General features: G+C 41.2%; 1 protein-coding gene across 1 annotated transcript in view; it reads right to left on the minus strand.

Moving 5' to 3' along the window:
* PTPRG (protein tyrosine phosphatase receptor type G) overlaps positions 1–14,698 on the minus strand; it is a 374,823-nt gene that overhangs the window by 90,324 nt on the left and 269,801 nt on the right. Inside the window, 2 exon segments of the mRNA XM_029958316.1 lie at positions 6,417–6,609; positions 10,405–10,562. Coding sequence (XP_029814176.1) covers positions 6,417–6,609; positions 10,405–10,562 — 351 coding nt within the window.

Here is a 14,698-nt window from a genome sequence, read left to right on the forward strand (position 1 = left end):
CACTGAATTTCTCTTGCTCTGTTGGTTTGGACCCTTTATAGTCTCTAAAGAAGTGTAAGTGATTATTTATTGCTTATTAATAAATCTGTTGTTTAGTTGTCCACTACATTCAGGCACAGACACATGTGCTGTTCACATTACAGCCACACAGAAGTTACTACAGGTGCAAATAGAACCCTGCAGAACAGAACTACTGCGAGGGGAAGCACGAAACCTATGTCAGGTATATGTATCACATCTTTTTGCATCTGACTCCCCCTTAAAATGGGTCAGTTTTTTTACTGAAAAGCTTTGTGTTCCACCTGACTGACCTGAAACTCCCTGGAAGGCAGCAGCCGTTCTTTCCTGCTTTTGCATGATGTTCTCCAAGACAGCTGCACACACCAGGACACCACGTTGCAGAGCCAGACGTGGATGAGGTGGAAGGGATGAAATATGCAGAAAGAGGACACTGATTTCTGCCTAAAACGTGCTTTCAGCAGGCACCTGAGGTGCACATCAAAAGAGACTCCTGCAGCTACAGGCGAGTACATTTACTTGGAGCACTGGGGCACAGCAGCAGCTGGGCAGGTCTGTAGTGCAAAGATGCAGGGCAAGCAATTAGCAGGACAGTGTTACCACCTTCAAGCATGACCTTTCACACCAAGCCAGGCTGCTACACGAACAGAAATCCTCGTAATGAGACATTGATACATCTGCACCAGCACCCTGCAGTAGGGTGAGGACCTGATTAAAGGGGGATGGAATTGGGAAAGCATAATCTTCATAAAAAAGGAAATCAAAAAGCAAATAGAAAAAGTCCAGTTATCCAAGGAAAGTGGGAAGGGGTTGTTAATCTATGGAGAAATCTTCCAAGACTCTTCCAAAGGACAAGAAGAATCAACTCTAATGGTAAACATACCATAAATTAATTAAAAAAGGTTCTTGCTGATTTTAATTTGCCCTAAGATATTTAAAGAAAGCAAATAGCTAAATTTTGCTTTAGCCATCCTGGGTGAAATTTTCAATAATGTATAATTTAAAATTTACATTCACTATGTTGTTGTTTTGGTTATATTACACCTATTACTACACTGTATTTTGTAGTAATTTAGGTTTGACTAAAATATATTCTGCAAGAGTAGAACTTTTCTGCCTAACACTCTTTTTGGACTCCCAGAGAGACCCCGAGGGCATGAAGAGACTGCAGAGTTGTTTTGAGAGAGTTCTTATAAAACATGGGCATTTAGAAAGCAAAAACAAATTACTGAGAGTAATAACAGAGGCTATAAATGAGACAAATAACTTGTTCTCATTCAGAAACACTACTGCCAATGCTTTAAATTATCTGCCTCAAAGTGATGATGTCAGTGCACTGAATCTCCAGGACTTTGGATGCTGCTGCGTGGGAGGTGCACTCCAACGCTGTGCAGAAAAGGCAATACCTTGGCAGGTGGCTGTAGTTTCACTTCTGACATCAGGAGCCATGAAATAGTGAGTAAGAACTAAACTGCTTTGCTTGAGCAGTGCAGTTCCTTTGGCTGTAGGTCGATGGCCTGAGCCATGTCTCCAACACAAAGCATGCAGGAGGGAAAATCCAAATATCTTCTATCCATGTTTTAGTAGGATTAAGTTAAAAGGACTTCCAAACTGTGTATAACAAAAAGAACAGTAAGGAAAATTGGCACCTGGGCACTACTAGAGAAATGTCCCAGCTGTTAATTTAGAGTCCAAAGCTAAGTTTTACTGGAGTGAATTTATGACTGCTCATTATTTAACTTAGTCTAGGATCATAATTACAGATGGTACTCTAAGGCGAAATCCCACTGATGGGAAACAGCATCATTTGAGACTCCAGCAAAGAGTAATCAGACACCTTTGGGGAAGTAATCAGGCATCTGTGAAAGAAAACTCTGATGTCAAGAGCCCCTCACATGGGATGCTTGTTTAAGTGTTGTAAGGCTTGCAGCACGTTTAATGAGACAGAAAGGTTAAAGGTGGGTTGGGGTTTTTTTAAGTGTAAAAAAAAAAACCATAAAGAGAAAGAAATAACATTTGATGCAATCAGCAGCAAAATAAAACAGGCAAGTACTGTTGCACATGCAGTACTTCCTGAAACAAGGAAATGAAACACCTTTTCTTCCTGAGTTTCCACACCTACACATTTACTGAAGCAGGTTATGTTTTGTAAATACACCTCTGCATGATGGGACAACAACATGTGAAAATAGTAAATTTCATGCAGACTTAGAGCGTTGAACTGGATGGACTTTCATGTAAGAATTCTGTTTATTTGCCCCTGAAGAGCAACATACACTATCAAAGCTGTAAATAATTAGCAATCCCTCTAGCAGAGCTGCTTGAAAGCAGCCCAGGAGCTGCAGGAGCACAATATATGATGTAACAGAGCAACACAGTCCTGAGCCACAGAGGACAGGCCAGAGGAGAAAGGATGCAATTTTAACAGAGCTGACCATGTGCAAAAAGTCAAACACTACCACTGTCACTGATACTTACAGTATCTGATTAATATTTTACAAAGCATTCCTTGTTTAGTATGTCTGTACAGAGAACCTCTAACTTTCCAAAACTTTACATAAATCAGTACTGTAACCCGGGTGAGCCCTCTTGTTAAATTTTACAGGCCTGATGATCTGCCTGATTTAACAGCAGGATCCAAGAGCATGATCCACTGTATACCTGGGATCTCTGAAAGTTTCATCTTCTTAAGAAATATCATTGTATGATGCTTTATTATCAATCCACCAGTTGCTACATAGCTTAACAGCATTTAACCTGAATGGTATATTTCTGAAATAAGATCTTTAAAGATCATCTGTATGGCTTCTTGAAATAGCTGCAGGGTCAACTTAAGAATTAAGCTCAGCTCATGGGCTCTGATTCAGCAAAGATCCTATGCATATGTTTTTATTCCAGGAATACAAGCAGCCCTCAAGAGAACTGTTTTAAATCAGCTTTTGCCAACAGGAGGAAGGAATGAGATAATGGCATCAAGGAAAACTCTTCTTGCTAAACTTGACACAAAAGAAAATCTGGAGTTTTCACTTCTAAGTGAAAAATTAGTGCTATTCCAAATTAGCTAAAGTATTTTTTCACCATCTTGTATTCTGATGATTGAAAACATTGCCCTTCTCTTCATTGCCTTTTTAAAGTTTAAAAAAAGAGGAGGGAGAGGAGAGTAACTGTGAAACAAAAGGCTGGTAACGTTCATATTGCTTTACAAACTGGATCCAAATGCACTGACAGTTCTGGTTGACCTAAAATAGCCTTTCTCAGAAGACATTTTGTTTACCAAATGCCACCACTTTCAGGGTTTTGGTAAGGAAATAGTCAGAGGACTGACATAAAGTGAGAAATAGTTTTTCTCCAGTGTATCTGCAGGTTATGCTACTGGTCACAGCTTTGTGACCTGAGATAGCTTTGATAGCTGGAAGAAAAGACATTCCTGTTTGCTGCCAAACTGTTCAGGATAGCATGTTTGCCAGTGGACAACTGCAGAGCTGCATCACTTTGTGCTGATCTGAAATTCCCTATTGACTAGGGAATTCTGAAAATTATTCTGAACATTATGCAAATTGTTCTGGGCACATTTTCCTCCAAAATAAGAAAGGCTTACATAATGAACACTACACTGTTTTCCAGATTAGCAACACTGCCCACTGACTTAATAGAGTGTGACAGAGGAAACAAATTGCAAAAATTCACACCGACAAACAAACCCAAACTTCCCCTCCAGAGCCGAAGACCATCACAAACCACATCACCTTGCAGCAAGTAAAAGACACATTTTCGTGACCTTGCCTTTACAACACACAAATCAAGAACAGGGAGGGCAGACAAGAGCCAACATGTGACAGCCAGTGGTCACATTGCTTAATGCAATGTGGAAAGCACTGAGGTGCAACCATGAGGTATGCAAAAGAATCTGCATAAAATAAATTTGTTATGCTAACCCTATACTCTTACACTTGCATGCTAGACCGTCTGGCTGGAAAGCACTCCGTGCACTTGGCTCCTCAGTACTTTTGCATGAATGACACTATATAAAGAGGTACTGTATTTACTAGCTGAATAAACAATAGGTTTTGCTTTCACTCAAGTATTATGACTCCAACTCATTTCATTTATATGTCAGTAGTTCAGAATGTGCAGTGGACCAGGCACATCATCACTGTTCACCTTTGTCAAAGAAGGGGCCAGAAACATCCACGTTGTTATATCTCTGGAACAGCTATATCTCATCCCTGTAACCTTTGGAGGATATACTACAATCCATTTTGTGTTAGCAACACTGCAGCAACCTATTTATTTATAAGTTCATGAAAAAAATGCACCTATTTTCAGTGTCCCCTGGTGTGCACACAACCCAGAAAGTGACAAGCTGACAGAGCTGGTATAGAATGACTGGCTGCCCAGCCATTAGCCTCCTATAGCAAAAGCTCAAGCGAAAAAGAAATCACTGACTCCAGCACCATCCCTGCCATTAGATGGCATGCTGGATGTTGTCAGACCACGGGAAATTCATGTCCCCCACCTGAGGGTCTCTCTTGAGCATGTTGTAAGCTCAAATTCCCAGGCAGGCATTACGGTACTTGGACATGATGGGAGAGGACTCAGAGAGAACCTGCCCAGGAAACTAGTCCCCAAGCATGGCAGGTGTCAAGTACCCCAGCACCAAGCTATCTAAACATGGACTAGTGGTTGTGCAGCTTCCTTGCCCCTGTGGACTGGCTCACATCATGTTAACTAAGCCATGTGTGCTTGGTTCTTAGAGATCCAAGTCAAGGTGAATCTTTCCAGTTATTCAAGTGCTCCTTTGGTCTCGACGCTTCCAAATTCAATATCAGCCCTTAACTACAGACCTTAGTGTTTGCAATGCCCTGACAAAATTGTGGGTTTCAGTTATTTACTATGGTGCTGAAAATCACCCAAAGCATCTTTATAATCTTAAAAATGATCCAGTGAGGTGAGGAATATGCAGGCATGTGGTCAAAGCAGTAAAATCCTCTTGAATATTGCACCACATGAACCAGAGGTACCTTGGCTGCACTCAAAATAAAAACCAGTCAGTTTTGTCACTTTTAACATAATGTAATCCATTAACTTTCATCACTGTTCTGGGTAAATAATATGTACGGAGGATATAACTGAAGAAATTGCAGACACATGTTGCTGTTACAACACTGATTGGAAACTGCAGCCCAGAGCATCCGAGCGTAGCAGGATTTCTGCATTCCCAAGATCTTCTCACTTCTGATGTAAATTCTCCGTCCCAAGGCTGCCTTTAACGCACACGAGGTTTGTGTACGTGTATATTATATATATATCTCTATATAAAAATAAGCACGCTCACAGAATAATGAGCCCTAAGAAATTCACTCTCCCAGCACTCCCTTGGGAGGGTGAGGTTGCTGAATGCAGCTGTTTTCATGATTCACGTCCTCTAAAATCTACACTTTCTGTGCCTGGCCAGGTGAAAATGCCAGGTACGAAAGGGAAGCTTGTAAATCTGCTTAGCTGTTTCCTTCTGGCAAACTGCCCCTCTCTTCTTTACCTCTACCCAGAACTGGTTAATCACCAAGCACTTCGCAAGACTGAAGACTGGGAAGTACATGTCGTTCCTCCTGCCTATAAATAACACCAGTCAATAAAATAAAGGCAAATAAAGGTAGTAAACGATATTTATTTCTAGTCTTATTTTATCCAGTGCACGTTTCTCTCAGAATTTCTGATGTGCTCCTCTAGCCAGGGCTGTCTGTGCCAATGCGACTGCAACCTCCCTCCCACCCCCCTCCATCCAGCTCATTATCCGGTGTCTGACAGAAGCAAACGCCAGCTGCTCTACAAAAAGGCACATGGAACGCTTCAGCAAGACATTAGAAAATCACCTGCCTATAAGGAAGGGGGTTTTTTTCCCTCCTGTCACCACTACCAACACACTGATACAAACGTTGAATTAAAAGGTCGACAGTTCTTCAAAAGTCTTGTTACTGTAGAAATGAATCCCATAACTACATCTGGATACTCTATTTCCATTCAAACACCCAATGCGTCAGTGCTAAGGGGGCTGAATTTTTACCTTTGACCTTGTACCTCCATGTTTCCTTTTTGTCCGGCATCTTTAAGGCCCTACAGCCAGTTGGACATCATCAATTTGAGACTTACATATCCTGTGGCTTTGAGACTCGTATATTCTAGGGCTTTATGGCCATGGCACCTTGTGACAGCGAGTTTTACAGCTAATTGCAGCATAAGCAGGATGAGTTAATTTATTCATACATACCAACAAGGAATGCCAGCATAACCCGCATTATTTCATTGGTAGCTCACAGCTGTCCTCAACACCATTTGATGACAAAGTAGACAAAAAAAATTCTCCTATTAGCCAAGTGTAAAATTCTTAAGCATAAATCTACCTTTGGAAGCTTCTGTGCCGAGTGGATTTTCCAAGAGGTCTGTCATATCTTGGTTCCAAGCATCCTTCACAGCAGACTTGGATACCTTCCTGTTGTTCAGGCTTTGCTGTGGTCGGAAGTTATTCCTCAGGTACTCCACGGACTTCACATGGTCTTGCTGTTCAGTAGTGAAGATGGAGTAGAATGCCTCCAGCTGATCGTAGCCATCATGGCAGGGGAGAGAAAGGACGTTGATTAGGAAAACAATGTGGTGAAATCTGGGTGGCTGATAAGACAGTAAAATGGGAGGAAGTAAAATGTTGATGCCAAGACTGATAAACCACATGGGAAGTCAGACTGCCCACTGAAATCTCTGCCAACCTCCTTATCTCGGCAAAGGGCTTATCCTGCCCGACATGGGAGAAGGCCTTCTAGCAACCTGTGGACGTCTGTCATGGACAAGGAAACATTTGCCCTTAGACCCCTTGTCTGGAAGGATTTTGTGTGTGACACAGCCCTGCCAAACCCTCCTCACTGCTGGCACCGTCTCGTTTCACGGTATCGCGTCAAAAAGTGCTTCCAGATCATTCCACCCCAAGAGCTTTCTCCTGGACAAGGCAATGCTGCCTTATCTCCAAATACCTCACGAAGTTTAGCTGCCAGGCTAAGCTTCACAGACAGCTCGTGCAGCACTTTCAGGCACAGCTAGCATATACTCCTCTGGGAATAAGTTTCTTCTATTGGATTCAGATCTGAGCTATTTATAAGAAAACATATTAACCTGTAAGAAAGAACTGTAATTGGAAAACTTTTCTGTTACTTCGTATCTTAGTATTTCTTAGAAAAAAAAATTCTAGCAAACTAAGATGAAAATATTCTCAGCTGATGTTTTTCTCACAGCTATCAAGGTCGGTATAGCATTTACTATTACCTTGTTATCATTCAGGTCAAGAATTAGAATTGGTTATGTTGCTGTTGGAAAGACTGAGCAAGACAGAGCAGAGAAGGAATCAGTCCTGATAGTGTTTGCATCGCATCAGTTACACATATTGATAGCATGGATTTTGGGAGCACAGAATCTGGCCCAGGACTTCAAAAAGGGACTTGAGTTACACATATAGCTTAATGACAGGTCACTCTGAAAACGACACCCTTTTCATTAAGTGTGTCTGCTCTAAAAGCTGTGGAGAAGCACGTGAGCCCTGAAACTTAAAAACTCGGAAGAATGTGAAAACCATTTCCTAATTATTAGCAGGAGCCCCTCAAAAGCACTGAAGGGCTAAAAAAGGGGTAAAGGCACTATTAACTTACACTTTTGTATTGAGAAAATAACCCCCAACAGGTGATCCTGATATGCCCTTCTGTAAAAGCACAGCTCAAAACTCACGCTTATTTACATACCTGTTGCACTTCACGCACTAGAGAAGCAGTTTTGATGAAGCCAGCTAACAGGGTTTAAGGTGACTTTATAAAAGCTCAAGAACTTAGGTAGAAACTGCTTCTCTGAAGTCAAGTCTCTAGGCTCAGACATCTATGACATTAATTGAATTTTTAAACTTTCAGAGAGAACTTTTTAAATATTTTCTTCTGCCATGCTACCTTAGGGAGGTATAATTGCATTTTAACAACTGCCAATTCAAACATGATTTTTAACCTTCCCTTTTTTATGTGTTGAAGTATATATAAGTAATTTCAACCTCACTTTCACTATAAAAATATTATCTACGACAAATGAGAAACTAATTTATCCATAGCTGCCAGAAAAAAAAATATTATAAGATCTGCAGTCAAGGAGCTACATTCATGCTCTTCAAGGAGTACAAGAGCTCATGTTCAGAAGAAGAAATTAAAAGCTCTTGTAAGACTACTGGTGATACAGGGAAACCTGATCTAAAACTCTGAGTCATGCAATTACAAACCATTAAAGCCTGATGTGTAGCTTTCTAAGGGTTGGATATACAAATGGCAATTAAAAATACTGAAACTGTTATAAGCACAATGAGATACTCTGAGCTATGCATTACGAGAGATAATGCCATGCTTTGGGTCATTGAATGCACTTAGCTTTACAATGCATCTGCAGGGTGACACAGCTTGTACTGTTTTGTTGTCTAATTATAAGGAAAGATGATGATGATGGAGGACTGAGAATAAAACAGAGAAGCCTCCACAAATGGACCACTTCAGTACTGTCCTTTTTACAGCAAGGTATTTTGCACAAAAGCAAGGATTTAATTGGAACAGCAACAAAGCTTAAACAATATCACTTTCCTCCCCTGGGATTACAGGCTGCTTTACGGGGTTTGTGATAAAGAAGGTTAAACTATGGCAATGGATTATGTCGCACTGTTTCTGTTAGAGGAAAAAATAATAATCATAGCAGTGGCAGGGTGGCAGGCTCTTAAAATACACACAACTCAAGCTGCCAGGGGGGAAAGAATACTATTATTTATTCCACATGTGTTGTAGTATCAATGAAAGTCTGTCTACACACAGAATTCCCAGCCCTTCAACCACACACACATGCACAGAGCAGCACAACGCCGAATTTTAAAGGCTTAAGTTGGCACTGTTACTGCTGTACAGCACGGGAAAGGAGCTAAGCCAGGATAAAGTACCTTTATACTGACGGTCATAATTGGTATTTACCAGTTTATTTGCATTTGTTAAAAAAGAAAAAAGAAGTCATGACCCACCTGATGCACTCACAGGGTATAAAACTGAGTGTGGGCCAGGCCTCGCAGCCACCAAATAATAAACAGTAAACTTATTGATGTAGTGAAAAGCTACAAGGGATTGCAAGTATCCTGCAGGCAAGGACAGAATTCAAAATGATCTCGACAATCCGAGAAATAGCCTGAAAAAAACAAAGGGTCCGATTCAAACGGGACCATGTGCAGAGTCCCAGGCTCCAGCCAGAACTGGGGGCTGCCTGGGGGCATGATGTGCTCAGCACTGCCAGAGAGCTCCAGGGGAAGCCTCCAGCAAAAGGGTTCCTGCTGACCAGGAGCTGAACATGGGCAGTACCATCATGTTTTTGTGAAACAGGCAAGATAACACCAAGACAGGTGGTTGGAGACATAGATCCTGCCATGTCCCTCAGCCCCTGGAGGGCCCCAGTTGAAGCACTGTGACACAGCCTGTCAAAAAAAAGATGAAAGAGTCTACGGGAGAAGCGATGTGATCTAGAAAACACGTTAAAAAAAACCCTGGAGCAGGAGCATGGCAATTGCCTTCTATACTTATGAACCTTTGAGCACAGTATCTGTCAGTCAGGATCACCCAGTGAACTGTCCATTTGTGCTTCACAGAATTAGTGTATGTAAAAAGTTTGTTTTCAGTGGCTTATGCCAGATAAATAAAAGGCAAGACTAACTCCAGCAGGTTGACTTTCTAAAGACAACAGTCTTACAGTGCCAAAATGCACTGAACTGGTAAACATTTGACTCCATCTAGCCATTGCTTTATCGGGAGCATTCTTCAAACTCCAGACATTGTGTCTATTTGCATTAAAAGCTGCTATGTGCTAATTTTAAAGATTTGTGCACCAGCTCTCAGAGCACATAATGGCAGCTTTACTGTGTTATAAAAACAGTTAAGCATGGAGAATTAATGGAAAGATGTCTTTTCTAACGTAATTAGTTCAAATTACTAAATCTGAGCAGAACTGAAATCGCTCACTTTACTTTGAAAAGAAAGTTTCAATTAAAAAGAATAAAAAGGAACTCCATGTAAATATTTATACCATAGCTTAATTTAATCTTAGCAAAAACAATACCAAATAAATCACTGAAAGGAAACTGGGTTTCATGTTGTACTGTCTTCTCGAGACTGATGGCTCATGTTCAGAAACAATATTGCTTAAGAGAATAAAAAAAAAAAATCACCGACACTTCCTTTTTTGTCAACAGAAATATTTGTGTTCTCAAAATTAAACCGGCGGGTTTTGAAAATGCCGTCTTAAGGAGGGCAAATCAAGAGATGGACCTCACTAACAGAATAAACACACCTGATGGTAAGAAATGGGAACAGGCTTCCGGAAAACGATCCACTCCACGATCTCGCTGCACGGAGGAGTAGTCAGGGAACCTGTGTAGCGGTAGTAGCTCCCCAGCGAAGTTGGCAGAAGTTCCCTCAGCACAAAGGGATCCAGAAAGGTCTCCTTCTCTGTGGGAAGATTGACAAGCAGAATTACACTTTTTTTTTATGTGTCTTTAAAACAGACATCACACTGCTAGGCAGCCTAACAAGGTGTAATGGCAACAACATATTTTATCATACATGTAGTGAAAGATGGGAACACCCTACCAGAAAGGCTCTGTAAGAGCTGATGCGTGGATTATTAAAAGAGCAGCCAAAATGCTAGTCAGTCCCACACCGAACACACACCCTCCTGTTTTGAATGTGTGCAGGTGTGAAATGCACTTGCTATCCCACTGGTTTATGCTAGCACAGACATAATACTGTATTCAATGGTTTCAGCACTCAGTATGTGGCTCTTCAGTTTGATGGCAGCAAGGGTTCACCAGGCCCCAGTGGGACACAGCCAGGCCCCAGTGGTCCTGCTTGCTGCTGCCCGACCAAAGAGCATCAGGCAGTGTATCCATCCCACCTCTGCCACTGGAGGATGCAGGAGCAGGGTCAAACCCTCAGTGGGTTGCTGAGATGGAGGAGGCAGAGCCACGCTGCTCAGCCAAACTTCTCTGGGAGCTTCCAGGCGGATGAGCTGAAGAGCAGGGATACAGGGCAGCAGGGCACACCTGAAGCTCAACATGGTGCTCAAAGCAACATCCACCCCGTGCTCACTCAGGACTGCCTGCACCCAGCCACACAGGCATTGCCAGGGTGCTGCCAGACACAGTCACCACAGCACCAGGAATATGTTTCAGAGGTAAAACTGCTGCCTCTTCTCTGAAATCCAAGAAACTCCTTCCTAGAGTCCAACAGTCTCAGGGACAAACCCTTTCCTCTGAGAAGCTCCCTGGACAGCTTGAAATGCAGACCTAAGCACTGGAAGCATTTACCTTCAAGTAACAATGACAAGCTGGTAATATTTAACACTGCGAAGAAAAATAAATAAACAAAAGAAGGGAACAGCTGCAGGCAAGACAATTTCCCTGCCATCCCTGAGCATTTATCCTCTGCAATTTATGTTGACTCACAGGCTGAAGCGCCCTCTCAGCCTGTGCAAAGGTGCTCACTGCCTCCAGGCATGCTGACATGCCAGGCTCTACATCTCTATTCCTCACTTTCGATATTCTGTGTGCCTCCAACAGGAGCCCACATTCGGGTAAAGGGAACTCTTCTGTCTCATCACAGCTGCTAAGCAAACCCACCAGCCCCCCTCCCCACCCCAACAAAGTGGAGAAGCAGGTAGGCTGGTGACTGACACACACATCTTCCAAAAAGGATGAAGTCTGCAGAATTCACTTCCCCAGCATCCCACAGTTCTTTAGAAGTCTTGATCAAATCAGGAGTTGCCTATACCTCTGAGCAGCAGTCTGATAATCAGGGATTTTTTTCCTCCACTGCTCCTGCAAAGTGCCAATGATACATGCACTTCAGTTATCTTCTATTTTCTGCATAGTATCAACAGGTGTGCAATGTTTTCATAGCCTTTAGCATTCCAAAATATGAGTAATTCTATTAAAGTCAAGGCAATACTGCAATTTCTTCATTAACAACTCCTTTCCTCCTAATCCAAGTAGATTTCAACCACTTCTGCATCTCCAAAAAGGAAACAAACAAATAATAAACCACAATTTTTCCTCATCATAACATACCTCTAGGGGGAAAAAAAAGTGCTTAAATAATAAATACTAAAATATATATGATTGGCCAAAGTTCAAAGAGATTCTAATCAAGAAGTCATAATCACAGCAAAAGGTCGTATTTAATTTGATTGGCTCATTTTTATGCAGCAAAACTTGGTTAGAAGAAGTACAAACTCAGTCACAGGACTTGATTTCCAAGTGCAGCACGCACACCTCGACACCAGCTTTCTGTTTCAGAAGCTGCCTCTCTCTGTGTGGGAGATGAGCACACAGTGGCCACGATGAATCCAAAAGAGCATCTGAACATGTGAACATCCTCTTTGCATTAACGGAAAATGACTGTACATGAAACAGACGGGAGGCAGAGGCACATTTTGAAAAGTGCTCTCCTCTTGAGCTTAAGAAAAAAAATGTTTCAGTTAAAATTAGCAATTTAACTATTTTAAACTTTTGTAATCTTTTATTTAGACTGATGGAATCACTGGATAAACACGGTGAGAAGCCACGAATATGGAGCACCCCTTTGTCAAAGGATGGCAGGAGAAGGAAGCTCATTTTACATTTTCAAGGATTTTTGTGCCATATGCTGACAATATTATATTTTAATAATTAATTGTTCATCAAAGGAAAAGATGAAGAACAGGGATGCCAAATTCAAAGTTATTCAAATTGCAAAAATGAATAATGCATAACTTTTATATTAAATACACACTGTATTAAGTAGTCTACATTTCATCCAACTCTGTCTTTCATTTTTAAACATTTTGAACTACAATATGAATAATCAACTAAGGGAAGCTTATTTAGACAGAGAAATACCTTATTTGAATGCAAACTGGAAGTATCCGACTACGATTAATTTTTCGTTATCAATTAGGGAGGGTTTTTTCCTAAGCATTTAAAAAGTCATCAACAACTGTGAAAAAGAGTATTTCTTGAGGAAAAAGTAGCTTTGCTAATACAGAGTTTAAGTAGGGCAGGGTGTACTCGATCTAATTTTTCATGGCTACAAGCAATGCTCTAAGTTTTCATTAATGAATTCCAAGGATTAAAATAAAAAAAATACATATAATTGGATTAAATTACTACTAAAATAGATGATAATCAATTGATTATGCTTTAATAACTTAACACTTTTGAAAACAGATCATTCATTTATATCACTGCCATCTAGATGCATGGTGCAGAGTTTTAGAAATCAGAGTCACAAAGAGATCTTCACATAAAGCTTAAAGAGACTTAGAAATTCAGAAGTCTACCTGCCATATCCTTCAAGAGCATATAGAAACCATAAATGTCATGAAGTTAAGTTCCTAAGAGCTTGAGACAGTTTCAAAAATGAGATTTTGAAGTCATGTCACTCTAAAAATTTCAACCTTAAATCTTTTATTGCTGTTGGTAAAACTGTAAGGAGAATAATTTCCAGGCTAAGCAACAGCATTCACTGGATATCACAGAAGTATTTCATATGCATATTCACACACACATATGTGTGTGTACATATATATATAATTTCTACTAAATGAGAAAGAACAAGGTTGGAAATTAATAACAAACCTTTCTTCACTGTCTTTTATGACCAGCTCCAGTTTCCACTTACAGTGCTTGGGGTGGGCACAAACTGTGCCCAGAAGGCTGCGAACAGACTGAGCGGGGAGAGGAATTTCTAGGAGGGAGAAAGTGGACAAGGCTGGAAACCATGATTGACAAGACAGCATTTGCAGACAGGTACTAGGAAATAACTAGCAGACAAAAGCAATAAAAGACACCAAAGTCAACATGTGTTCACCTGCAAATACCTGTGAACCTCTGCAATCAATGCTGCAAAACCAATCCATGAGCCACCTACTCATTCTCACACACAAACCAGAGCCCTGCACCAAAGTGGTCTCTTCTGCTGCTCCTTGTCCTACTCCCATCTCAGCACCTGAGCACCCAAGCAGATATATAACCAACCAGAAAAGCAGAGCCCCAGAGACAGAGACCCTGAAGACAGGCCCTCCAACTAGGGAGCATTCCTCTGGGAAAGAACAATGAACCTGCTGTCACCAGTCCCAAGTGATGCAGCAAAGAGCAGCATCCACAACATCCACTGAGATGCTCCACTAATGCAGACAATCCTATCCACAGGTAACAAACAGCAATGCTTTGTTTACAGCACCAATGCTTGGGAAAATGTGTTCACTCTAATATCCCCAAAGGTAAAAATAGCAAACACCACAGATTTGCCATTGACCATTAAGACAATGAATGTGACATTTAAACTAGAGTGTTCCACAGCATAAAAGGACAATATTGTATTTCAACTCTTACATTCACAAAAAACAATTAACAGAGCCAGTTGGTAACATATTTGACCTTCTGATACAACATTCATATCTACTTCTTGGTCCTTCTCCCACAACAGCAGTGTGAAAAGTCACACCCAGTATATTCTTTGTTCAGGCTGAGAAATCCCCCCGGTGTTTGCGTGGGACAAAGGGCCATTTTCTATACAACCCACCCCAAAGGCAGAGCAATTGCAGGCAT

The sequence above is a fragment of the Manacus vitellinus genome, unplaced genomic scaffold (genome assembly GCF_001715985.3).
Source record: "Manacus vitellinus isolate BGI_N305 unplaced genomic scaffold, ASM171598v3 scaffold_14_pilon, whole genome shotgun sequence".
NCBI classification, from domain to species: domain Eukaryota; kingdom Metazoa; phylum Chordata; class Aves; order Passeriformes; family Pipridae; genus Manacus; species Manacus vitellinus.